This window comes from Taudactylus pleione, unplaced genomic scaffold (genome assembly GCF_031769625.1).
Source record: "Taudactylus pleione unplaced genomic scaffold, aTauple2 ptg000573l, whole genome shotgun sequence".
NCBI classification, from domain to species: domain Eukaryota; kingdom Metazoa; phylum Chordata; class Amphibia; order Anura; family Myobatrachidae; genus Taudactylus; species Taudactylus pleione.
Window position 1 is genome coordinate 7,372,326 of NW_028284975.1, and position 25,761 is coordinate 7,398,086.

At 42.8% G+C, this 25,761-nt stretch overlaps 1 protein-coding gene across 1 annotated transcript in view; it reads right to left on the bottom strand.

The window, feature by feature from the left end:
* The window catches only part of TACR3 (tachykinin receptor 3), a 242,313-nt gene that overhangs the window by 134,770 nt on the left and 81,782 nt on the right, over positions 1-25,761 (bottom strand). The window contains exon 2 of the mRNA XM_088453257.1: positions 4,391-4,576. Coding sequence (XP_088309383.1) covers positions 4,391-4,576 — 186 coding nt within the window. The remainder of the gene's footprint in view (positions 1-4,390; positions 4,577-25,761) is intronic.

Here is a 25,761-nt window from a genome sequence, read left to right on the forward strand (position 1 = left end):
ACGGCTCTGAATGAGGGCCTTAGTCTCCTATTATTGTTCTGCTAAAAAAAAAAAAAATAATAAAAAAATAAAAAAATGTCTCGGGAGTGATTTATTAACTGATATTTAAAAGGAAATAAATACATATATTTTACTGTTTGCCAGGGCTTCCTTATTTATTTTTTGGTATATACATTTTTTATGTGGAGGTAGGGTGCCTCCATTATTGTTGAAAGCAGCAGGCAAACAAAAGGTCGCACTGGAAGTTTAATTGGTGCCAGGTAATTGTTTTTCTCTTTTTACACTTAACAATTGTCAGATAGGTTGGTGGCTCGGCTGACCTGTCAACACATTATGTGCCCAGCTTAACACAGACTGTGTAGGACAATTAACATGGAGTCATAGTAGCAGGAGTCAAAGTAGGAATTGATTCAGTACTGTGAAGGAGACCAGAGGCAACTGAGAAGGAGACCAGAGAATAGGAGATTACATAAGGAAGCAGAACTAATGAGAACATGAATGAGAGTTTTGGAGGCATCACGGTTAAGGAACAGCTGGATTCTGGTGATGTGGTGGAAGTGTTTAGACTGAGATTTGGAGTAGTGGAGAGAGCAGAGTTGAGCATTACATTGAGGCAGTGGACTTGGGATACAGAATACAGAATAATGTTTTCAACAGAGGAAGAGAGTAGGGGAAGTGAAGCATACTTGGAAGATGAAAAAAACAATATTCTTGCTCTTAGCTATATTAAGTTTCAGGATGCACTGGGACTTCCAGGAGGAGAAGACATAAAGGCAATTGGAGTTGTGAGAGAATAGAGGAGAGAGGTCAGGGAAGGAAAGGTACTGTAGATGTGAGTGTCATTATCATATACAGTAAATAGTATTGAGCAGCGAAAGAGCTGATATTTCCAATGGGTGGGGGTGTGGAGGGAGAAGAGAAAGGTGAAAACAATGAACCATTGGAGACATTTGCAGGTAGAGAAACAAAGGAGGGATTGGATTCAAGGTAGAGACAGAAAATGAACAGTTGTAAGGAAGGAAGTGAACCAAGGTAGGACAAATTTGTAGAGGCCAATGAAAAGGAGAGGAAAATGTGAAGCAGGAGATAGTGGTCAAAAGTAACAAAGGCAGCAAAAAGATTGAGGATGAGGAGAGAAGTAACCCTTGGATTTGGTTGTTGAAGTAACCCTTGGAAGGGCAGTTTCTGTGAAATGGAGGGGGCAGAAGCCAGATTGAAGAGGGTTTAGAAGTGAATGGATGAAAAGCAATGAGGTCAGGTAAGCAATATTCTCAAAGAAGCATAGGGGAGGAAAGAGATAGGATGGTAGTTAGAGAGTGTGCTGGTGTCAAGTGAGGGTTTCTTAAGAATGACTGAGACAAGGATATGTTTGATGAAAGGGGAACAGTTAGAAAGGGGACATGTTGAAGATATGGGCAAGGTGGGAGCTTGCAGCAAGAGAGCAGAGGAGGTGGGAGGGAGTGTGGTAAAGGGGGCGGGTGGAGAGGAAAAATAATAGGAGGGTGCTTTTTTTATCTCCATTGGAGGGTAGGAAGCAGAGAAATGGAAGACTGGTGTGAGATGGGATTGGTGGGAGAAGAAGGGGAAACTGTAAAAAAGAGAGAGCATTGCGGATGGCTCTGATTTTGTTAGTAAATCAGGGAGGGAGGTGAGTAACAGAGGAGTGGTCAGACAGAGAAGGAAGTTGAAGGTAATAAATTTGCAGTGAGGATTGGAGGAATGAGAGAAAATAATAAATTAACAAACTGTACTGAATGATTTGTGGTGAGAGACATAACTTGTCATGATTTTAACCTGGGTTTATTGTTCTTAAAGTCCTTTTACTTATCTAACTTAGTATCCCTGTTATAGTTAATTTATTATTATTCATTTGTATTGATGGTTATTTGTGGCTTATTTCAACAATTTTCTATTCTATGCTTTAATAAATATTGTCATGCCTTCAGTATAGGGTTTGTTATGTTACACTAATTCACATTAGCAGCCCCACCTAGTGGTCAGGACAGCAGCAGTTTAAATCTGATCTATTTTGTCCTTCTTAACATTCCATAGCAGTCTAGCAACGCATTCTGGGCTAAAGGAGCTGTAAGCAGCCATTTTCCTTTTCACATGGGTCCCAGACAGTCATCATTACATATGCTCAACCTGGTACAGCATCCGATGGTGATTTATAAGCTTCAACCTTGCCATCATATTGTAGATCTGCTTAGCCAGTTATGAACTGCATGTTAGCTGTACTATGTGACACTACAGTCTATACTTTGCAAACTGTATGTTTCATGTTGTTTGCAAATTCCATGTTATGTATATGTTTGCCTTGCATTCCCATGTACATATAGTAATTGTTTTTCATTGTTTGTTTACAGTTTTACCATCACTTGTCAATATCACTTGTCAACATCACTTGTCCTATCATCACTCATCACATCACATGCGCACACACGTGCACATTTGTTTATACGCATCGATCTGTGTACATCCACGCAAGTTTCTCTATCGAAAAATAAACTCAGTTCTTCAGATCACATCTGACTGGATTATTGGAAGACAGAGTATTGGTTTTGCTGGCTACTCCAAATTTGTCAGACATTTAGTGCTAGGCAGTACAAATACAACTATACTATTGGGTGATTCACTATCTTTTTATGCACCAGTACAGATTTATTAAGAAGGGAGAGAACACTATAAACCATACTAATTATAGGCCATACTTAGAATTAGAGATGTGCACAGACCCCCATGTTGTATATTTGGTTTTGGTTCTACTGTAAATCATAGTCGTGTTTTGGTTTTGACAAAACCACCTGGAAATGTTATGGTTTTGGCTCTGCTTTTCGGATCTGAATTTCTTTCAAAACTTATAAAAACAGCTAAAATCATGTAACTTGAACCTGTTTTTGTTCCTATAGTAAAATTTAACATCAAAAACATAAAGTTTCAGTCGGTTCTATTCAACTCACAGCTCACAATATTGTTAGGCTGCAGTGATCTGGCTGGCTAAACTAATGCTGAGCATACACAGCCAGATAAAATGTCTGTCAACCCGACAGACATTTTATCTGGCCGGCTGCCAGCCGCAGATGTCGCCGGCATACACTGTGAGAGAAATCTCACAGTGTATAGCCCGACATCCGCGCTCCACCCCCGGGGGAGGAGACATTTCCCTGTTCCTTCCGTAGGAAGGAACACAGGAAATGTCTGTCTGTCGGCCGCGCTGGGCATACAATGCCCGATGCGGCCGTCAGTTACCGGGTAAATATCGCATCGGAAGGGCATGCTGGACAATCCTGCATGCCCGACCGAGCAATATTTAACCCTCGGTCGCCCACACACACGTTACAATTATCGGCGCAATCCGCCGATATCAGACGGATTGCCCCGATAATTGTAGCGTGTATGGCCAGCATTAGTGATACAACATATGCACAAACACATGGCAGATTAAAAGAGTATAGAACATCTATGAAAAACAATTGCAAGTGCAGTTTTTTTAAGTTCACTTCTATCAAACATACACAAGATCATGTTTGCACTGGATTGCAGGTGCTAGCTAATATCTGTCAATCAAACATACAGTACACACTGACAAAGATGCCTTCAGTAGTTTACACACTTCCCACCCACACCATCTACTCTCTCTAATAGTGACTAGTATGTAGTATTTCAGCATGAACTGCAGCCTAGTATGCTGGGGGGAAGGTGCAAAGCACATTGTATAATGTAATCAATGAAATCACAAGTTGTAAAGCTAAATGCTAATTATATAACTTCAAAATATTCACTACACTAACCCTAATAAATATCCTGATCCCAGAGGGCTACTGTAGTGTAGGGAAGCTGACAATGGTCCTATTTGTCTACTTACTTGAAATCCATCTCAGCTCCACTGTTTATCAGCTTTCAATTCCTGTACCACCAAATGGTGTTTATATTACTTTATTACTCAGTTAATAAGATTCCTCTTCAGTATTTGAGGTCTCTGTAAATGTACACCAACTTACTGACAGTCTCTCTCAGTCTCCCTCTCCTAGCACTGCCACTAACAGCTTCCCCTAGAGATTATTTTACCAAGTGTCAAATATTGTTTGTTAGTCCCTCAGCAACTTTCTTCTCTATATTCTCTTCCCCTGGGACCTAGTGCCAAGGCTACATCTATAACAAATGATTTGCAGAAATACATAAGTAGTTATCTGCTGTATGACAATTAGTCTGGGTGTTGTAAGGTAATTTGCTGCCATTTTTATAAAAAATATCAAGTTGCAATGTCCATTGACATTTACTCTGAGGGTAAAGGACTTTTCTTTGTTTATTGTGTTCTTAGTTGTTACAGATCCCAAGTTGATTAAGCAAACATCATATATAATTTAGTTTAAGAGAATTAAGAACTTACGTCAATCTTTTTCCAAACCCTGGCCATTCAAGCAAACAAAGAGTCCTTCTTGGAGTCACTTTGATTTCGGAATAAAGGCATTGAGGGAAGGCCAGTATAAAAGCAAATACCCAAATACTTCCGATGACCACTTTTGTCGAAGTAGCAGATAAGCGGGGTTTCAGTGGATTGATTATCGCCATATATCTGTAATGACAATGCCATAATTATCATAAATAAGTTACTTTATTTTTTCTGAAGTGCCAGATTAAACCCTGTGGAGGCCCCTAGGCAGTCAAAATCTCGGGAACCCCCTCGCAAATTTAAGTTTTACCAACCAACAATTTTAATAAACCATACATAGGTTGCACCGAAATATTTGTACAAAATGACAACTGACAGAAGATGAGCCTTTAAGAGATCAACTGTAATGTGAATCTGATGTCTATGGTTTATGTACTTTATATTGTTCATTGGTACATTACATTAATACAGTATTTTTAATATAGAGTCTATAATGCAAAGTTTTCATTTCTTTGAGTTGATCATTTTATCTATCTATTGGAATCAATTTAAGAAAGCTTGATTGCAATTTTCTTTCAAGATCAAATCAATATTATTTTGACCCATTGTCACGGGGGCCCTAAAAGGTTCAGGGCCCATATGCCAGTGCCTACTCTGCCAATTTGGTAATTCGGCATGTTTTTTTTTGTATTGAAAATTATGTACTACATTTAGGCTATACCCAGATTAATTACTCTGTAGCATATTTTGATATTACATATGACTGCCACAAGTACATACTGTAGGTGTATTTATTTGATCACTTGGTTTTCAAATTTGTAGTTTTTCCTCTCTTATTCTGTTCAGAGACAAAGGACAGCCAGATGTATGTTGGGGTCATTTAGGTCAGGGAACAGATCATGATTTATGACTGGTGTCATAAATAGTTAGCCTAACTCTGATTAATAATATTTCAATTTTGATATGAAAAGGTAATGTACAGACCAGAAATCCCCTAAATTTACCAGTCACTAATCTTATTCAAAAGATCTTTCCAGCCATTAATAATTCCCATTAGGAAAGATGAATATATTGTTTAATATCATAACTTTTGACGGCAATGTAATGTATTGATGTATTTATTTGTTCATAATAAGATGCTCAATTATTTTGAACCTAACATCTTTCTCTGATATAAACTACAGAAAAACTGTTACAATCCTGTATAGCAGGATAGTGAAGAAGACTCCTGTGTGGGGGCACTCTTATAAATGAAAATATATTAAAACATTACTTTTATTTGTGTTTACACCAAAAACCAAGAGAGAAATTCATACATAAAACTCATAAAGACGAACATATACAATGACACTGGTCGTGCCTCATACAAAAATATAACATTTTGTCACATCGGTAGTGTGAAATTACACTAGATTATTTCATCCCTATGTTGTCCTATAGGGGAAAGAAATGGCAAAATAAAAATATGCTTGTTTCTTTATATCAATTTAATTGGCTCAATTGTAGTTTATCTTTTCCCAAGACATATCATGTAACTCTGGTGGCGAAAAGAAAAGCAGTATTATGAGGCAGATAAATATCCGTGAATCTTTAAATCAATATAAACATATAATAGCGAAAGATCTGCACATTTTGTGATTCGTTTTAGACATTCACAATAGTAACATCCCCCGAGATGGAAGCAAAAGCAGGGAGTTTTGTGATCTCACCTGAAATATATATATATATATATAAATATATATATATATATATATACTGTGGTAAATAAGCGGCACTCCCAGTCTTTCAATAGAAACGAGTGTTTACTGCATCAGTACATCAACGTTTCGGGGCCATCCCCCTTCATCAGGATACAGTTATAAAGTGAAAAACAAACAATTTATACTCACAAACAGTGACGGTGAATCTCCGCAGCGCGCCATCCAGGTCTCCGGTATCCGGCGTTCTACTTCCGGTTTTCGACTGTGCGTCATACCGGAAGTGACGCTAGCCGGTTCCACAGACTGGCTATGCTGCTAGAGGTGATAATCAACAGTGGATAAAACAGTGTTAATTGTCCACATAAAGCGTGGACCACACTATAAAATATATAAATATTTAACAAACGGATAAATGCACTTTGTAACATATAATAGCATAATTCCAACCACAAATAGGTGATCAGATCAAAGGCGATACAGAAAAAACAGAAAGATTATTGTAAAATAATAATGAATTCAAACCACCACGCTGTCAGTCAACTTCTTCCTCATATACGGTAAACTCCAAATAGGCAGGATATGAAAAATAAACACAAAAAGAGAAAATGTGAAGCACAGTCACAATTTTGAGTATAAAAACTCAAATATATAGGTCCCGTGTGGAAATGGAGCCGTGTGTCAGCTGGAGATAATTCATAAGGGATAGAACCTCGCCACCAATATATGAGAAGCTGAATGTAGCAAAGACTCACATATCAAGTGGGTAAGGAAAATATATCAAGGTATCTTTCACAATAAAACAAATGGTACTACAAGTACTGAATGGGCGTACCCCAACTCACGTATTCAGGAGGTGGGGATCCACATGTAAAGGTATCTTTAAACTTCTTAGTCTTTTAATCCAAAAGATTCCACAGGATCAATTATATAAAAGTTATGCATAACCTCCAAGCATAGAAGTCCTGGTCTCTGTAATTGTCCTTAAAGCCCACACCTTGACAAAGATCATTTGGAGTTCGAAAAGGCGTTGGTGCTGAGACCAGCTTCTCATATATTGGTGGCGAGGTTCTATCCCTTATGAATTATCTCCAGCTGACACACGGCTCCATTTCCACACGGGACCTATATATCTGTGTTTTTATACTCAAAATTGTGACTGTGCTTCACATTTTCTCTTTTTGTGTTTATTTTTCATATCCTGCCTATTTGGAGTTTACCGTATAAGAGGAAGAAGTTGACTGACAGCGTGGTGGTTTGAATTCATTATTATTTTACAATCATCTTTCTGTTTTTTTCTGCTTTTACTGTATCGCCTTTGATCTTAGCATCTATTTGTATTATTTATTATTGTTGCCTTATTGGGAAGGTTTTTTGGAGATTAGGATTGGGCTGACACAGATTTTGCCTTGCGCCAGGATTCAATTTACATTTTTTCAAATTATATACTGTATATATATATATATATATATATATATATATATATCCTTCAGATGGATTATATAAAGTTCTGCTGACTTATTATTCCTCATCAGAAAACACAAGGCAAAAACAGAGATCTTTAGCTAGCATGCAAATCATTGAGGATGTTCCTCAGTTAGGTCCCGTGAAAATTTGCTGACTCAAATACATATGATCCAAAATTCCCATAGAACATTATTTAGTAACCCATGACAATGACCCATTGGTTCAGCTACATGCAACATATGGATTAGTGTTACATTATTAGCAAATGCCTGATAATGGATTTACAGTAGCACACAGGTTCTCAAACTCGGTCCTCAATACCCCAAACAGTGCATGTTTTCTAGATATCCTCACAGAATCACAAGTGAAATAATTAGCTCCACTTGTGGATCTTTTAAAATGCACCAGTGAGTAATGAATACACCTGTGCACCTGCTGGGCGACCTGAAAAACGTGAACTGTGTCGGGTCCTGAGGACCGAGTTTGAGACCAACTGAATTAGCAGTTCAAAACTAGTAATCCTGCTACTTTATGTCTGTCATGCCTGAGGGTTGGTTTTGGGTTGGAACAGGCGTGGGAGACTGAAGAGGAGCTTTGAGAGGTGTAGATGAACTTGGGTGGTTTGAGCCAGGACCTACTCATGTATAGATGTGAGGAGGTAGAGATACGGCAGTGGATGAAGGCGAGAACAGGAATAGAAAGTCTTTATTGAACAGCAGGTTGGAATGGAACTGAATATATAATACTGAATCGAATTGGGACCGATAATGCTGGATTGAGAGCTGGATTGGTTTGAGACCAATGTTGAGAACTTGATGAAATTGAATCCAATGTTTAAGAATTGATGAAGTTGATCAGTTTGAGGGCCTTATTCAGCAAGGAAAGCAAATGCAAAGTTGCACGCAGGCAGCTTTGCAATTGTGTTCCTTGCAGATATGGTAATGCAGCAGGAGGCATCATGGCTCCTGAGCATTACTTATCCGAGATGTGTTGTCCAACATAGCATCTGATAATCTGCATAACATCAGCTGGCTAAGGTGACCCATGGGGTCATGCAGCCGGTCACCGCAGTAGAGAGGAAGAGGCTAGGAAATCTCCATCAGCCGATGGAGTTCCTGGCCTCTTCCCTCCCCCTCAAAAGCAGTGACATGCCTCCATTCAGGAAACGGAGGCCATCACCACCTCCTCTTTGCCTACAAATGGCAGCAGACTATTAATCATTGATTTTAGAGCGGGGGTATGGGTGCCGGCTGCCTGCTGGCACTTGTAATTTCACAAGTGCCAAAGGGCAGGCATGCTGCCCTTAGTCTGAGCCCCGGGCTTCAGACTAAGCCTGGGTTGTCGGGAGATGGGGATCCCTTTATTGGGGGGTCCCCACCTCCCCTGAGATCCCCGGCTTTGGCTGACTGGCTTGGGGTGCAAATACTTTGGCTGGGATGACCTGGTGATAGGGTCCCCTGGCTGTGGCATTACATCCCAGCCAGATTTGAGCCTGGTGCTGGTTTTTAAATATAGTGGAAAATACAATAGTTTATCACTATTTTCCCCACTATTACCCCAGTAACCACAGACCAGGGGTGCGGGGAAGAGCCCTGAGCTTTAGACTAAGCCTGGGGTGTGGGAGAGGGGGACCAGCTTGGGGTGCAAATGCTTTGGCTGGGGTGACCCAGTGATAGCCTGGCTGTGGCATTAAACCCCAGCCAGATTTTAGCCTGGTGCTGGTTTTATATATAGGGGGACCCCTACACAACCCCCCTAGTTTTAAATCCAGGACAGGCTCATCAGCCAGGTGCTGGTTCGTAAAATATGGGGGGACCCTAATCATATTTTTCCCTATATTTTTAGGAACCAGGACTGATTGAGCAGCCTGGGGCTGGTTATGCTTTTGACCCTATGTAATTTTTTTTTCTAATGAACCCTTTTTTTACAGGTATAACACACAAGCAGTCTTCACATAACTCACTGATATGTGCAGGCTGCTTTTTCGGGAGAGTTAGGCAGAGAGAAGACACTGCAAACTCTGGTGAGAAATCTCCTTCAAAACTTGCTACTTGGGGGAGGAATCTCGATCTGCTTCACCATCAAATTGCATATAGTTGATAGTTGACATGTAACCAGCCTTATTGGCTGGTTACACATGGGTCACAGCCAATGAGCGGCCGCTATATGTCAAATGGCCTCTGATTGGCTGCCAGTTCATGGGATATCCCAAAGTGGCCCATCTCCTGTCATTAGCAAAGTATTGGTATGTGTGACAACATATGTACCAATACTTGTCTGGCATGGATCGGGTTACTCACTTTTTTGATTTGCCAAGTCCGGGAGACCAGTGCAAGGATAGAGGTGAGTATAGCATCTTCGTTTCAGGTACTCCCATTGGAATTCTACTGGAGAAGGGGACAGAACAGCTTGCAGCAGATAAGTACAGTATGTGTGATTGGGGTAGTTGTATGCAATAAAGTTATACTTTCTATAGTTTGTGTTTGTTGTGGCTTTTTAACTTTTTTTTACAGTGGGGATACAGGATTCGGACACCTGCTGGCACCTGTAGTTCCACAGTAAAAAACAATAGTTCTAATATTTTACAATACTATTACCCCCATACCCACAGCCCAGGGGTGCAGGGTAGAGCCCCGGGCTTCAGACTAAGCCTGGGTTGTCAGGAGATGGAGATCCCTTTTTTGGGGGGTCCCCCCCTACCCTGAGATCCCCGGCTTTGGCTGGCTGGCTTGGGGTGCAAATACTTTGGCTGGGATGACCCGTTGATAGGGTCCCCTGGTTATGGCATTATATCCCAGCCAGATTTGAGCCTGGTGCTGGTTTTAAATATAGTGGGACCCCTATGCAATATTTTTCCCCCTATTTTTAAAAACAGGCCTGGCTCAGCAGCCAGGTGCTGGTTCTTAAAATACAGGGGGACCCTATTTATTTTTTTCCCATATGTTTAGGAACCAGGACTGGCTAAGCAGCCTGGGACTGGTTAAGCTTTTGGGGGGGTCCCTACGTATTTTGTTTTTCAACATTTCACTCTTTTTTGATATTTACAGGCAGAAACATACATGGATCGCACTAATCTGTGTATGTTTCTTTGGACTCGCAGCTCACAGGCAGGTGAATTGATATCACGAATTTGGACAGGAGTTTTGTCTGTTCTCATGAGAGTTTAGAAACTCTCATCTTGCTAAATTCCTGAATCCTATCTTCACTAGTGAAAAGTTACTCGAGTTTGACCGATGCTGAAGTGAATAGAGTTTGCTAACTATCCAGACTTTTCCTGTAGCAAAGGAGATTTCGCTCCCAAGTTTGACATTAGTAAATTTGCGAGTGGAAAAAAATGCCTAAATTCTTGATTACTATTTCGACCAAACTCTACCCCTAGGTCTTATTTGGATAATGATAACTGGGAATGACTAGTCTAATGTTGTTTAGTATGGAGAACTAAAGGTTTTCTATTTGGAGAAAGCCTTCAGAGTACTGTAGCTCTAAAACATCCTTATTGGTGCAAAAATTGGGTATTAATAGTAATTGTGTCAGATAACATAAAGTGTAATCTTTTTAAAACAGACCAGGTGGTTGTTCTTTTTAATATATTAACCCTGTGTCACACCCATGTCACACAGGCTCAAGTGAGTGCTGTGTGACAAGTTATTGATAGCTGTGATAGAATCTCTTAGGACTAGGTCAATAAAAATGCCCCTTTTTTCTTTAGATCATACCAGATTCTGACAAAAACAAAAATGACTGCAACATTGATTGTGGCTTTAGGAAAGAATGCTTAGAGGTAAATTTACTAAGAATCGAGATTGATTGAGATGTCAATCTCTGGTGATTTAAGGGTTGATTTACTAAAGGTAAAGGACCTGATTCATACCTGCTCGCTAAGTTGCGTTCGCTCGTTCTGAGCGATTTTTGCTCATCTGCGCATGCATATAATTTGCAGTGCGTGTGAGCAAGCCAGTGTTTGTGATCGGATTTTGGTTGCTCGTAAGCCCACCATCAGGTCGCTACTTTGAGTGCCGTTTGTGGGTGGTAACAGGGGAAGATGCTTGTAAATGGGGGAGTGGTGTTGCCTACACTGTTTAATGGGCGTGCATAATTAACAAAGTAGCGTCATTGTACACCTCACCTGCATGTATTTCACCCAGTACTGATCGCACTGCTTGCGGCGGGGAAAAGCAACCTCAAGGGCTTCGAGCAGCTCCGATGGCTCTCGATGATACCGATTAATCAAACAAATCCAGGAGATGATGTGTGTTGCGTGCGGAAAGGGGCGTCTTTATACACTAGCAAGCGCTCAGTGCCATAGCTCTCTAAGACATAGAGGGCGTCCTTACGCCATGCAGTGTGATTGAAGAATTTTAATATCCGGCCCCTTTTCGACAGTGAGCGACCACATCCAGCGAGCAGGTCTGAATGAGCTCCAAAGTCAGAAGAGATAGAGAGAGATTTCTCTCTTCTCACTCGTAAAACTTGGAGGAGATAGCTAACTCAAATCAACTCACCAGGACAACTCGGAAGTACTTTTCACCTAAAATATACACTACCATTCAAAAGTTTGGGGTCACCCAGACAATTTCATGTTTTACATGAAAACTGACTTTTATTTATCAAATCAGTTGCAAAATGAATAGACCATATAGTCAAGACATTGGCAAGGTTAGAAATAATGATTTTTAATTGAAATAATAATTTTGTCCTTGAAACATTGCTTTCAACAAAGAATGCTCCTTTTGCAGCAATTACAGCATTGGCATTCTACAGTAGCTGTTAATTTGTTGAGGTAATCTGAAGAAATTGATGTATATGTGTAATAAACTTGTACTATCTAAGGTGTGTGTGTTTTGTCTTTATTTAACTATTTATTTTAGAGTGGAGGTACGGGTGCCAGCCACCTGCTGTGCCAAAAGGCAGGCATGCTGGCACCTGTAGTTCCACTGTAAAATACAATAGTGTTCTTTGATTTGACATATTATTACCCCTGTACCTACAGTCCAGGGGGGCCGGGAAGAGCTCCAGGCTTCAGACCAAGCCTGGGGTTTCGGGAGAGGGGGGGACCCCTTTTTTGGGGGTCTCCACCTCCCCTGAGATCCCCGGCTTGGCCTGAGTGGCATGTGGTGATAATGCTTTGGCCCTGGAGACCTGGTAATAGGGTCTCTAGGCTATGGCATTACATCCAGTTGTTTTGGGTCCGGTGCTGGTTTTAAATATAGCGGGACCCCTACACAATTTTTTCCACCCTATATTTAAAACCAGGACTGGCCCTGCAGCCTGGTGCTGGTGGAACCCTACTCATTTTTCCCCCTGTAATGTTAGGTACCAGGACAGGCTGACAAGTCCGGGGCTGGTTAGGCTTTTGGGGGGGACCCCACATCAAGCAGCCTGCACATATCTCACACAAGCAGCCTGCACATATCTCACTGATATGTGCAGGCTGCTACCTCGGGAGAGATTTGCAGAGAGAAAACACTGCAAACTCAGGTGAGTAATCTCCTGCTTCACCATCGGCCAACTCGATTTGCCTCAAATCACCTTTTGGTAGATTTGAGAGATAAAAAGTGATTAAATCACCCGAGTTTTGGCAAGTTCCAGCTAGATTAATCTCTTTGAAAATTGGGACCATCTTCAATTCTAGTAAATTTACCCCCTATAGTGCTTTTAAAAAGAGAAAAATAAACAATAATCTGTTCGTAGCCATAGAATCCAAAGCATTTTCCAAACTTGCCAGCAAGTCCTGCTTCCTTTTGATTAAGCGATGAATGGACAAGTACGGTACTTTCTTAAAAGATTAAAGTAGATGGTAATTTTTCTGTTTTCAAAGTAAATGTACATTGTGATACCATTTGTGGTTCAGAAAGTTATTTTCTTCTACACTGAAATGCAACAAGATCTGCATTTATATTTAGTAACATCAATCGCTCTAGCACATAATTATTTCACTTAAAAAACATTGACACTGAAAGGAGCTTCATGGAATTAGTGTAAAATAAGATAAAAAAGAGACCCATGACATTTTTGCAATAATGTATAAGATCCATTGTGCTACATTTTCACTGCTTTCCTTAGCATAGAATCCAGAGAGCAGTGTGCTGAGCAGGGTAAAGGTGGGATAAATGTAAATGATGACTAATGCCATCTAACTCAGGTTTATTATAATCATAGGAGACTTGATTACGCCAGTACTGTGGCCTTTGCACGTCTGCAGGTGACACTGTGGATAAATGAGGCTGATGAGACCAGAAAGTTGTAATGTAGAGAGCAGCAAACAAGCATCATTCCCAGTAGTATGTATGACACTCTTGGACCAATACGCACATAATATTAAGAAATGCAGGAATTATCTTGTTTTACATCTGCATGTTACAATGTATTCTAGTTTATGTGCAATGTATCTCAACATTGACAATAAATAGACATTTATGCAGCGCTGCGTGATTGGTCATTATCTTTCATTATTAAAGTATTTTTAAAGCAATTAAAAGTAGTATTACACGTCTTACATGGGTAATAGGGATGCAGCACATAAATTGGTAGACCACATGGCTAACATTAAATTGATTAATCAGTACTAAAAGAATTAGCAATACCTAGAATGAATGATTAAACAAAATAAAGGAAAGGGTCCTACTGAGGGTGCTTCCCATCAAAAAAAATTCTCTATATACAATAAACTGCATGGAGTACTGACATACTGGAGTTCCTGTAATCGGTTGGTTTAATGTAGTGTATGAGCCTTTAAATGTACTATATTTTATAGCAGTATGTGTCTGTGACACAGTTAGGTTAGGGGGTCCCTCTCCTGGGTAGAGGACTCCTTCCTTACACACACACACAGCAGCAGGGAAGCAGCACACCAGTCTGGTTGCAAGTACAAGCTGGTCGGCGCCAGTCTTTATTGTACAATGTCAGAAATAACACAAAGAAAACATAAACGTAAATCCTAGCCCTGTCGGGGCACTAACTTCACAGGTAGTTCCCTCACTACCAGAACCTGGCAGGGCCTAATGCCCTTGCCAGCAACAAAGCACAGCACAGTACTCACAGACTGCAGACTTTCTCCTGGGGGTTTAAAACACAAAAGACAGGAATCTGGGACAAATGTACCTGCCACAGACCACTTTACCAGTGATCCTATCACATATCCCCCCCCTTTGTTTCGACCTGTGGGGCGGAACAACTGAAGCCCCCAAACAATGAACGCGTGACAACGCATCAGCATTGGCCAGTTGGCTTCCTGGCCTGTGTTCCACTGAAAATTTAAAAGTTTGTAACGCCAAGAACCATTTTGTAATTCTCGCATTACTGTCCTTATTTTCAGACATCCACTTCAGAGGGGCATGGTCAGTGATCAATTTGAACTTTCTTCCGACCAAGTAGTACCTGAGAGCCTCTAACGCCCACTTTATGGCCAATGCCTCCTTCTCCACTGTGGCATAGTTTCTCTCATGTACATTCAACTTTCTGCTAAGATAGAAAATAGGGTGTTCCTCACCCTCCTTGTTCTGGGACAGGACCGCTCCTATACCTACTTCTGATGCATCGGTTTGTACTATGAATTCCCTTTCAAAATTAGGAGTCATCAGGACTGGTTGGAAACACAATGCTACTTTCAACTCCTGAAAAGCTTTCTCTGCCTCAGAACTCCATTCTACCATGACTTTTTGTTTGCCTTTGGTCAGGTCAGTCAGTGGGACTGCCATGGTGGCAAAGTTCGGTATAAACCTCCTGTAGTACCCCGTAATTCTCAAGAAGGCTCTCACCAGCTTCTTATTCAGAGGCCGTGGCCAGTTTTGTATGGCATCAACTTTATTAAGCTGATGCTTTATCAGGCCTCTGCCAATGGTGTATCCCAGATATTTTACTTCCTCCATGCCTAGACAACACTTTTTTGGGTTGGCTGTCAAACCTGCCTTATAGATGGAGTCCAACACTGCTTGCACCCTGGGTAAGTGAGACTGCCAATCAGGACTATGAACGACCATGTCATCCAGATAAGCAGCTGCATACCGTATATGGGGCCTTAGAATCCTGTCCATCATTCTTTGGAAGGTAGCAGGTGCCCCATGTAGCCCGAAGGGCAACATCTTGTACTGAAACAAGCCCTCTGGCGCTGAAAAAGCTGTCTTTTGTTTGGCGCTCTCGGTTAACGGTACTTGCCAATACCCTTTGGTTAGGTCAAGAGTGGTTAAATACCTTGCCGTCCCTAGTCTCTCAATCAGTTCATCCACTCTTGGCATCGGGTAGGCATCGAATTTTGAAACACTGTTCAACTTTCGGAAGTCATTGCAGAAACGCACACTCCCGTCGGGCTTTGGAATCAACAGAATGGGACTTGACCATTCACTATGTGATTCTTCAATAACCCCTAACTCTAGCATATTTTTAATTTCTTTCAACACCGATTCTCTTTGTGCTTCTGGTAACCTATAGGGCTTTAGATTAACTTTAACCCCTGGGTCAGTGATGATGTCATGTTTAATGACCGAGGTTTTCCCAGGTACGTCAGAGAACAGCACCCTATTTCTAATCAGAAACTCCTTGACCTCTTGTTGTTGAATTGCCAACAAGGTTTTTGCCACTGTCACTTTGGGAACTAAGGGCCCTGGACTTACTGGAGGGTCTCGGACGGCCGACAGTACCGTTCTATCTTTCCAGGGCTTTAACAGATTTATATGGTATATCTGTTCCGGCTTTCTTTTCCCCGGCTGGTAAACTTTGTAATTGACCTGCCCCACTCTTTCTAAGATTTCAAAGGGCCCTTGCCATTTAGCCAAAAGTTTATTTTCCACAGTGGGAACCAATACTAACACTCTGTCCCCAGGAGCAAAGCTGCGTAACCGAGCATTGCGGTTGTATACCCTCTGCTGTGCCTGTTGAGCCTGTTCCAGGTGCTCTCTCACTATCGGCACTACCGCAGCAATTCTCTCCTGCATTTGAGAAACATACTCAATCACCATTTTGTAAGGACTAGACTGCCCCTCCCATGTCTCTTTGGCAATGTCTAGTAACCCCCATGGGTGTCTCCCATACAAGTCGAAGGGTGAAAACCCGGTGGAGGACTGGGGAACTTCTCTTATGGCCAACAATAAATACGGCAATAAGTAGTCCCAATCCCTACCATCCTTGTCGACCACTTTCCTAAGCATGTGTTTTAATGTCTTGTTACACCTCTCGACCAGCCCATCGGTTTGGGGGTGATAAACCGAAGTTCTTAACTGTTCGATTTTGAACAGGCGGCATAACTCTTTCATGACTTTGGACATAAACGGTGTACCCTGGTCAGTTAGTATCTTCTTAGGTATACCCAGCCTGCTAAAGACATGAACTAGCTCTCTGGCAATGGTCTTGGTTGACGTATTGCGCAACGGGATCGCTTCCAGGTACCTGGTAGCGTAATCCATTATGACCAGAATATACTGGTGTCCCCTGGCAGACTTCATTAAGGGTCCAACCAAATCCATCGCTATTCTTTCAAACGGCACCTCTATGATAGGCAATGGAACTAGTGGACCCTTAAAATGTGGCCTGGAAGCATGATACTGACACTCAGGGCAGGATGCGCAAAAGTCAGATACCTCTTTATGAAGCCCGGGCCAGAAAAACCTCTGCATTAATCGCTCAGTGGTTTTCTCTACCCCTAGATGGCCTGCCGTTATATGACCATGGGCCAGATCAAACACTGTTCTTCTGTAGGCTTTGGCAACTATTAGTTGTTCCACAACATCTTCCCCCTTCTTAGTCACCTGATATAACAAATTCTGCCACATTGCCATGTGGGGATAGGACAAAGGACTATCAGGGTCTACGGGTTTACCATCAACTACTTTTACATTCTCCCTGGCTTTTACCAAAGTAGGGTCATTCAGCTGCTCCACGGCAAAGACCTCTCTTCTGACCTCTAAATCAGGCAGATGATCACCTGGCCCAACAACACTTCCCACCTCAATGGGAGGCACATCAGTTGGCGGGCCACCGTCACGTTCCGCATTCTTTAGTTCGCCAACCATAGTAGAAAAAGGGAATAACTCTGACTCAGAAGAAACTCCCTCCTCCACTACATCGACAACCTTCTCAAATGGATCGGGGTTGTTCACCTCTGGAACAAAACGGCTTTCCCACAACTTCCAGAAGTGAGCAAAGTCTCTCCCCAATATTGCATCGTACACCAGACCATGCACCAAACCCACAGAAACTATAGCAGAGCCACATGGTGTCTCGATGTTCACCTCGGCCGTAACATAATATCGAGTATCCCCATGTATGCAGGTCACACCAACAGTTTTCACTGTATGCCTCAAGGGGTTCACCAGCTCAGCTTTTATAAGTGTCACCAAGCTACCAGAGTCTAACAGTGCCTCTACTCGGTTGCCATCTACAGTGAGTACACACATGTGCTTATCAGTCTCAGCCTGCCGGTCAGCCGTACAGGCTATCTGTGCAAAGAAAGACCCCCTGCGGTAGACATGAGCAGTATCACATTGCATAGGTTCAGTTGTATGTGCACAATTAGCGGCAATATGGCCGAAGCCACCACATCGGAAACACTGAGTCATATTAATGTCTAGTCGTTTACGGGGCAAGAACCTTCCCGGCCTGGCAGGCCTGTCTCCAGGTTCTACACCCTCAGTCTTAGGTACATTCCACCGCCCAGCACCCTTCTCCCCTGGAACAGTCTTACCAGTGTCTCTGGGAGTTCGCCGGTGCACCATCAGGGCTCGGTGGGGCATACTCATCAGCTCCTCAGCCGCCACGTACCTCTCTACCAGCTCGACCAACTGGTCCACGGACTTAGGGTCTGCATGGCTCACCCATTTGCGCAGAGTCGCAGGTAATGATCGCAGGTACTGGTCCATCACGACCATTTCCACGATCTGTGGTCCTGTCAGCGTCTCGGGCTGTAGCCATTTTGAGGACAGATGGATGAGGTCATGCATCTGTGAACGTGGAGGCTTGTCCATATGGAACTCCCAGCGGTGGACCCGTTGGGCACGAACAAAGGTGGTGACTCCCAAGCGAGTTAGGATCTCCTGTTTTAGTTTTGTATAGTCCTTGGCATCAGCCAGGCATAAGTCAAAATAGGCCTTTTGTGGCTCCCCAGACAAAAAAGGTGCCACCAGACTTGCCCACTGCTCCTTGGGCCAACTCTCCCTTTCGGCCGTTCTTTCAAATGCGGTGAGATAGGCCTCCACATCATCGCCCGAAGTCATCTTCTGGAGGAAGTGACTGGCTCGTACGGAGTGAGTGGTGGTGGGAGGACCAGTACCAACATCTCTGGGCCGGGCGATCAGGTGCTGTACCACCTCTTTTATGGCCTGGCTGTTATCCGCTAAGGCCCGGCGGGTTTCCTCGATGGCAACCTGTGGTTGCCCCTGGGCGGTCTCCAAGGCCAACAGTTGCACCCTGGTGGATTCCTGCTGAGCCCTGGTAGATTCCTGCTGAGCTTTGTTCGTCTCCTGCTGAACTGCTGTAGCTTGGAGCAAGGCTTTAATAATGTCCTCCATTTTGTCCTGGGGTGTAGGTTGGAAGCTGAACCTTGCCTCTCTGAGCATTGGCTGACGCCTCCTCTATGGGACTCATAGGACACAGTGTTATTTCCACACTCACAAATTGGGTGTCTGTCCCTTTAATTTTTAAACGGAAAGTTTTCCTCTCGCTGCAACTTCAGTGTGTGTGGGTGCCCGCATTCTCCACCATATTGTGACACAGTTAGGTTAGGGGGTCCCTCTCCTGGGTAGAGGACTCCTTCCTTACACACACACACAGCAGCAGGGAAGCAGCACACCAGTCTGGATGCACATACAAGCTGGTCGGCGCCAGTCTTTATTGTACAATGTCAGAAATAACACAAAGAAAACATAAACGTAAATCCTAGCCCTGTCGGGGCACTAACTTCACAGGTAGTTCCCTCACTACCATAACCTGGCAGGGCCTAATGCCCTCGCCAGCAACAAAGCACAGCACAGTACTCACAGATTGGTTTTCCAAGTGTCTCTGAGCAAACTCTCTGTCTGCTCTCCCAGGTGAGACAATCAGCCCTCAACACACTAGGCTTATATTGGCCACTCTCAGGTGGGAACCCAATCAAGCCTGTTACCAGGCTAAGAGAACCAAAACCTGGAGTGGCCGTGGGTGGAGCCCTCCCTCCCCTCTCACCCACAACCCCCAGGTCCCAAACCGGCTTTTCAAAAAGCCGAAACTCAAGCCTGCTACACTGCAGACTTTCTCCTGGGGGTTTAAAACACAAAAGACAGGAATCTGGGACAAATGTACCTGCCACAGACCACTTTACCAGTGATCCTATCACAGTGTCTAAAGGGCCATGGCGGTAAATTGACTAAGAATGATGTTAGTGTATCAAGTGTATCAGAAGAGACTGAACACAAAAGCCAAGGCATACTCTATCACATGGACTTCACAGTACTATCACACTTACACCTACAACACTATGGGCCTGATTCAGACCCTCTCAAGAGCGCATAGATGGTCGCCCACTGTGCATGCGCACGCCAGAGCCGGCTCCAGTGTGCGTATGCATGAGACCCGGCCAGTGACGAGCATTCATTCGCTATGGGTCTCGCACCAAAGCGGGGCAGCTGTCAATTTTGATTGACAGCTTGCCCCATTTTGGAGGCGGGCAGGGGGGGTGGCTGGCCAAACAGAGGCGTTCCCGAAGGAACGCCTGCCGTTTGGGGGCAGCCCCACTGACATCACGAGTGATGTCAGTGGTGAGCTTCCGGCTCTATTAGAGCCGAAAGCTCACTGGGGCTTGCGGGAACGAGAACCTACCACAAGGGTCTCGTCGCAAGCCTCGATGGTCGCGATGGTCGTGACCATCGCGACCATCACATGGCCAGTCGCTAAAGCTGTGGGTGGTCACCCACAGCTTAGCGAGCGGCCAGCAGGCCGTCTTTAAAAAAAAAACCATCACTTGTAAGAAATCAAAGTTCCAGTCAAATAGGATCAGCTTTTTCATGCAGTGGAGATGCTCTGCAAGACAACATGTCTGCAGCCTGATGCAACATTCCCCCAGTCAACATGCAAAATTGTCTTTGCTTATATGGTATCCTCCATCTGGGCTGTAATCCCAACTGTGCCATCAATTGAGTGCCAAGGTTCCAAGCCTAAACTTAATTGATGAATCAGTTGTTAAAATTGGCTGAATCAAAGGGCACCATTAGCACACCATTAGCTGGGTGATGACATTGGACATGATTAGATGAGGTCATCATTTGGCTAAATTAATCATACCCCCAAAAACAATATCAAATGGCTGCCAACCAGTTACTGATGGGTATCAGAGATTGTTTTGGGATCATAATGCTGTGATTTTAAAATATATTTTTGACATTTTAGTCTTTAAATTCATGATTTATTGCTATGCTCTCTATAATGGTGCAAGCAGGCATGTACTGGCCCACTGGGGTAGTGTCAGATTTCGGCCTAGGATCGGACGTTACTCACCACAGCGCCGACTTCCCCTGACTTCTCGTGTTGTCAGAGATCAGGTGCGGCAACAAGTGACGTGCTGAGGATTATGCCTTAGGTGCACTTGGACATCCATGTGCTGCCTCGTGACTTGGTTACAGAGGTTGCCATCATGGGCACAGCTATGATAGTCTTCATCACCTGTCTGACCCTTCATCCAATGGTAGCATGGTTGTTGTCAGCTGATGCTGTCCTCCAATGGACTGCTACCTTGGGGTATATTACTGGGCTCTGGACAACAGGAAGTTGTCTGTACAACATTGTTACTACTAGTATTTGCTTCCCCTCACTTAGTTCCAGGTTCCCTTACTGTTCTACTCTTGAGTAATTTCTTGTCACTTTCTCCTGTGCCAGCAGTGCATCTAATACCTAGCCTGTGTACTCTGTACATTCTCTGAGTACAACCACAGTGTCACTCTCCTCTGCCAGCAGAGCATCTGGATACCTTGCCCATGAACTCTGTGCACCCTCTGAGTACAATTACAGTGTCACTCTCCTGTGCCAGTGGTGCTTCTGATACCTTGCCCGCACACTCAGTACAACATCATAGTTCAGAATCCTCGCTAGTGCTTCTTTCAGAAGTACACTCTCTAGGGCCTTATCAGTGTTATCTCCCTCCATTTCCCACTTGTATCGGATACCTGACCAAAGGGCTGCGACCTGCTTGCTGGGTGTAGCTTAAACCCATATCCTGCTTGGAGGGGTCACTGGTGAACACCTCCCAGCAGGTTAGACTCCGCGCCATTGGTCAGGTCTTGCCAACATCAAATACTTGTGGATGAGGAGGTCATATATCCAGGCTCCTCGCCTCCGATTTCTTCCTCAACTCCAGACCTCCTTTCATCTCCTCAGTAGGCTTGCTCTACACAATGGATGCAGAGCTGAATTATACAATGAACACATTCTCATCACTGTGTCACACATGTGCACCTCCAACAGGGTGTGCCGAAGTGTCCTCTACACAAAATTATTGTGGATTGTGGATGCATGAGTGTATCCATGCATCAATGGTCTACAGCAGTGGCGTAACTAAGGGGGGGTCAGCAAGGACACGCACTCTGGGCTCCATCAGACTGCTCCTGGCCACCCTCCAGGTCAGTGGTTCCATGTGTATTGCGGACCACACTACACATTAAAACAAACACACTACCGCCCGGCGCTGGGTAGTACACAGTGAGTGTAATACCCGGTGGCGATGTGTTTATTTTAGCAGCCAATGAGAGTCAGACAGACTCTCATTGGCTGCTGCACCCATGGCCAGAGCCAGGTTGGAGCTCACTCGTGAGCTCTGCCTTCCGGCTCCCACAGTGGATGAAGGGAGAGATGTCATGATGTCTCTCCCATAGTGCCAAGCGGGAGGAGCGGGCAATGATGGGTGCAGGGATTCGGGTAAGTATTGTGTTTTGTGTTGTGTGTCTGTATGTTATATATGCAAGGGGCACTGTATAAGGGACATTGTATAAAAGGCACTACTGAGGGTACTGTATAAGGAGCACCACTAGGGGCACTCTATAAGGGGCATTGTATAAGGGGCACTGCATATGGGGCACTACCAGGGGCACTGCATAAGGGGAACTACTGGGGGCACTTTATAAGGGGTATTGTATAAGGGGCACTACTGGGGGCACTGTATAATGGGCACTGCATAAGGGGCACTACATAAGGGGCACCACTTGGGGCACTGTATAAGGGGCAATACCGGGGCACTGCATAAGGAGAACAACTTGGGGGAACTGTATAAGGGGCAATACTGGGGGCACTTTATAAGTGGTACAACTGGGAGACTGCATAAGGGGCACTACTAGGGGCACTGCATAAGTCGCATGGTACAAAGAGCACTATAGGGGGCACTATATAAGGGCACTACTGAGGGCACTGCATAAGGGGCACTTCATATTGTGTACTACAACAGGGGGCATTAAATAATGGGCACTACTACTGGGGGCACTGCATAATGTGTACTACAACAGGGGGCATTGCATAAGAGGCACTACTACTGGGGGCACTGCATAAGGGGCACTCCTACATTTCCGAGAAGGGCACATAGGTGTAAATTGTAGCACTTATGCTGCCTTTGGAGAGGTAGAGGTTTATTCATTGATTTTTACAAAGTAGTTAGGCACATTTAAGTCTATCTATCTATCTATCTATCTATCTATCTATCTATCTATATATCTATCTTTCTTGATATTATTGGAAGGTTCGCAGCTGCATGACATGTGTGAGCTGATCACTTAAGTACAATAATTATTGTAGGACAAGACTGCATGTGACAAGGGCAATGTTATATTGTGAGTAAGGTAAGCAGAAGCAGAAAGTCTCACAATGGAAGGAGCAGGTACTCCTACAACACAAAGTGAAGAAGTGATTTTCCTATTAAATAAAAAAAATGTGTTGTAATAGGCACCATTATATAAAAATATACAGGTAACCAACTGTTAAGGAATCATAATCATACATATGGCAAAACAAATCACAAGTAAACAATACAAAGTTAGTTTGTGAATAGTTGCTAATAACAGAAAAAACTATTAACAATATAAAATGTGCTAAAATGTGCTACAAAAAAAACAAAACTTGTCTTTAGAAAATATAGATGAAAAATGTTGCATAAATTATGGTATTTCCAGCCTCTCCTATAGTCATCAAATATTATTAATACTGCAGTGGTTAGGTATGATATGTTAAACACATTTAAAATAATTCCACTGGGACAAAGTTGTCTAAAAATATCTACATTCCTTAAATTGTGTATAGTGAACTTGCATAAATACAATAAACCGTGGTGCAGATCTTCATATAGTCAAAATCCAGTAATCATTTTCAGAATCAAGAAGGGAGTTCCAAATTCTGCCAAATATTCCTGTGGACTTAAGTTGATTGTAAATACACCAGGACTTTGGGATATATTACATACAAAATATGAAAGATAGTTTAGATATTAATTTTAAATTGAGTAATAAATTGTAATGTATCTAATGATATGAGTTTCTTTAATATTTTTGCAAGACTTTTGCACTGAAAAAGATGAACAAACTTGCAGGACTTTTGCAAGTTTGCATACGGGACGACCATTAGCGATAACAATGTCACAAAACGATCTCCCTGGTGTGCTGGATGATCGATATCTATCATCAAGCACACCATCAACCCATCAATGACGGCCAGCGACCCACGATCAACGATCGCAGGTCCCTATAGTAACCTGGTCGAGATCGACCAGGTTGGCCTGCATGCAGGGTCGATGGATGATATCTTTACCGTCCATACGTGTATCGCAGGTCGTTGGTGGGTTGGAGGCACCGAAAAATACACGATTTGTTCGATATCGATATGATCGATATAGTTATCGTTCATATCATGCATTTTAATCATACCAAATGTACGCACCATTTGAAGTAGTTTATTTGAGGAACTAGACCTAACCACAGGAACAATTTTTGGTTCATTAGCAAAGGGAAAACACAAAAATTGGCAGATGCATGATGCTATGTGTGACCTGACCACGAGTGAGTTTATGAACTGTAAAAAGTTAAAGCCTGTAGTGGGTAAAACCACCTTGACAGACATCATGTAACCTTGTTGAATTTAGAACATGTAACTGTTATCTGATAACATCAAAACACATTCATAATTTGCTGTGCTTGTCTTTGAAGAAAAGACTGTCATTTAAGACTATGACGATTCTTCTGATACATCTTATTGAGAGACTTTCTCCAGGTGTCTAACAGACTTCAGAACAACATTCATTAGATGCTATTCAACCACCACATGTGTACACTAATCAGCACTGTGCTAGACTGACAAGTAGGGATGTCTTTGACAATAGTGTCATTTTCAGTCTCTCCTAAAAGCATACCCTATTCATAATAAACTGATTAGTAATGGATTCAGAACCTAAATCTCACATTTATTACAATACAAAGCAGTCTTATGCTGGGCATACACTATACAATTCTCTGTCAGATATCTGTCCAATCTGGCTGGTTGGAATGAAAATCTGGTAATGTATGGGAGCAAATGACAATAGAAATTTGCTCCCAAACACTAGAAAACGGACCAGATTTTCCTTCCCACCAGCCAGATTTAACAGATATCTGACAGATAATTGTAGAGTGTATGCCCAGCATAAGCAAGAATATTTGCAATAATAGCTGTTCAATATTGGCTCAATCCACCATCATGCAAGAAGGGAATCTAGCAGCTGGAAGTATGTGATCCTAAGAGTCATCCATCACTCAAACTAACAGGATCACCAATCACAATCTGGGTGCAGAGTGGTGCAGCAGTGCCTGCCCTGAGCCCTTTAAGGTAAGGCTATAAAAAGAATGACTTCCTGCAGCCACGGATCCTTCACTGTGGTTGGAATGGAAGGTGGGAGGTGGGAAGGATCTATGATGGAGCATAGGGTCTAGAAGATTCGATTCAGGGAAAGCCCAGCTTGGTGTGGTCGCATATGACCACACCAGGCAAGGGGTTAAGGGGGTTAAACACTTATTACTAATTAAACTTGACTGCTTATCACAATTTATTCTGGACAAGAATATAAGTGATATTGTACTCAATTTAAAAACATTGTTATATTTTTTTAATTTATAGAATAACCAGGACCTTGTGAAGTTGGTAACTGTTTAACTACATTTTTATATCTTATTAAGATAAATGTACAGTAAACCCTCAACCCAAACATAGGTGCCAGAATGGGTAGGGGGCAACATTTGA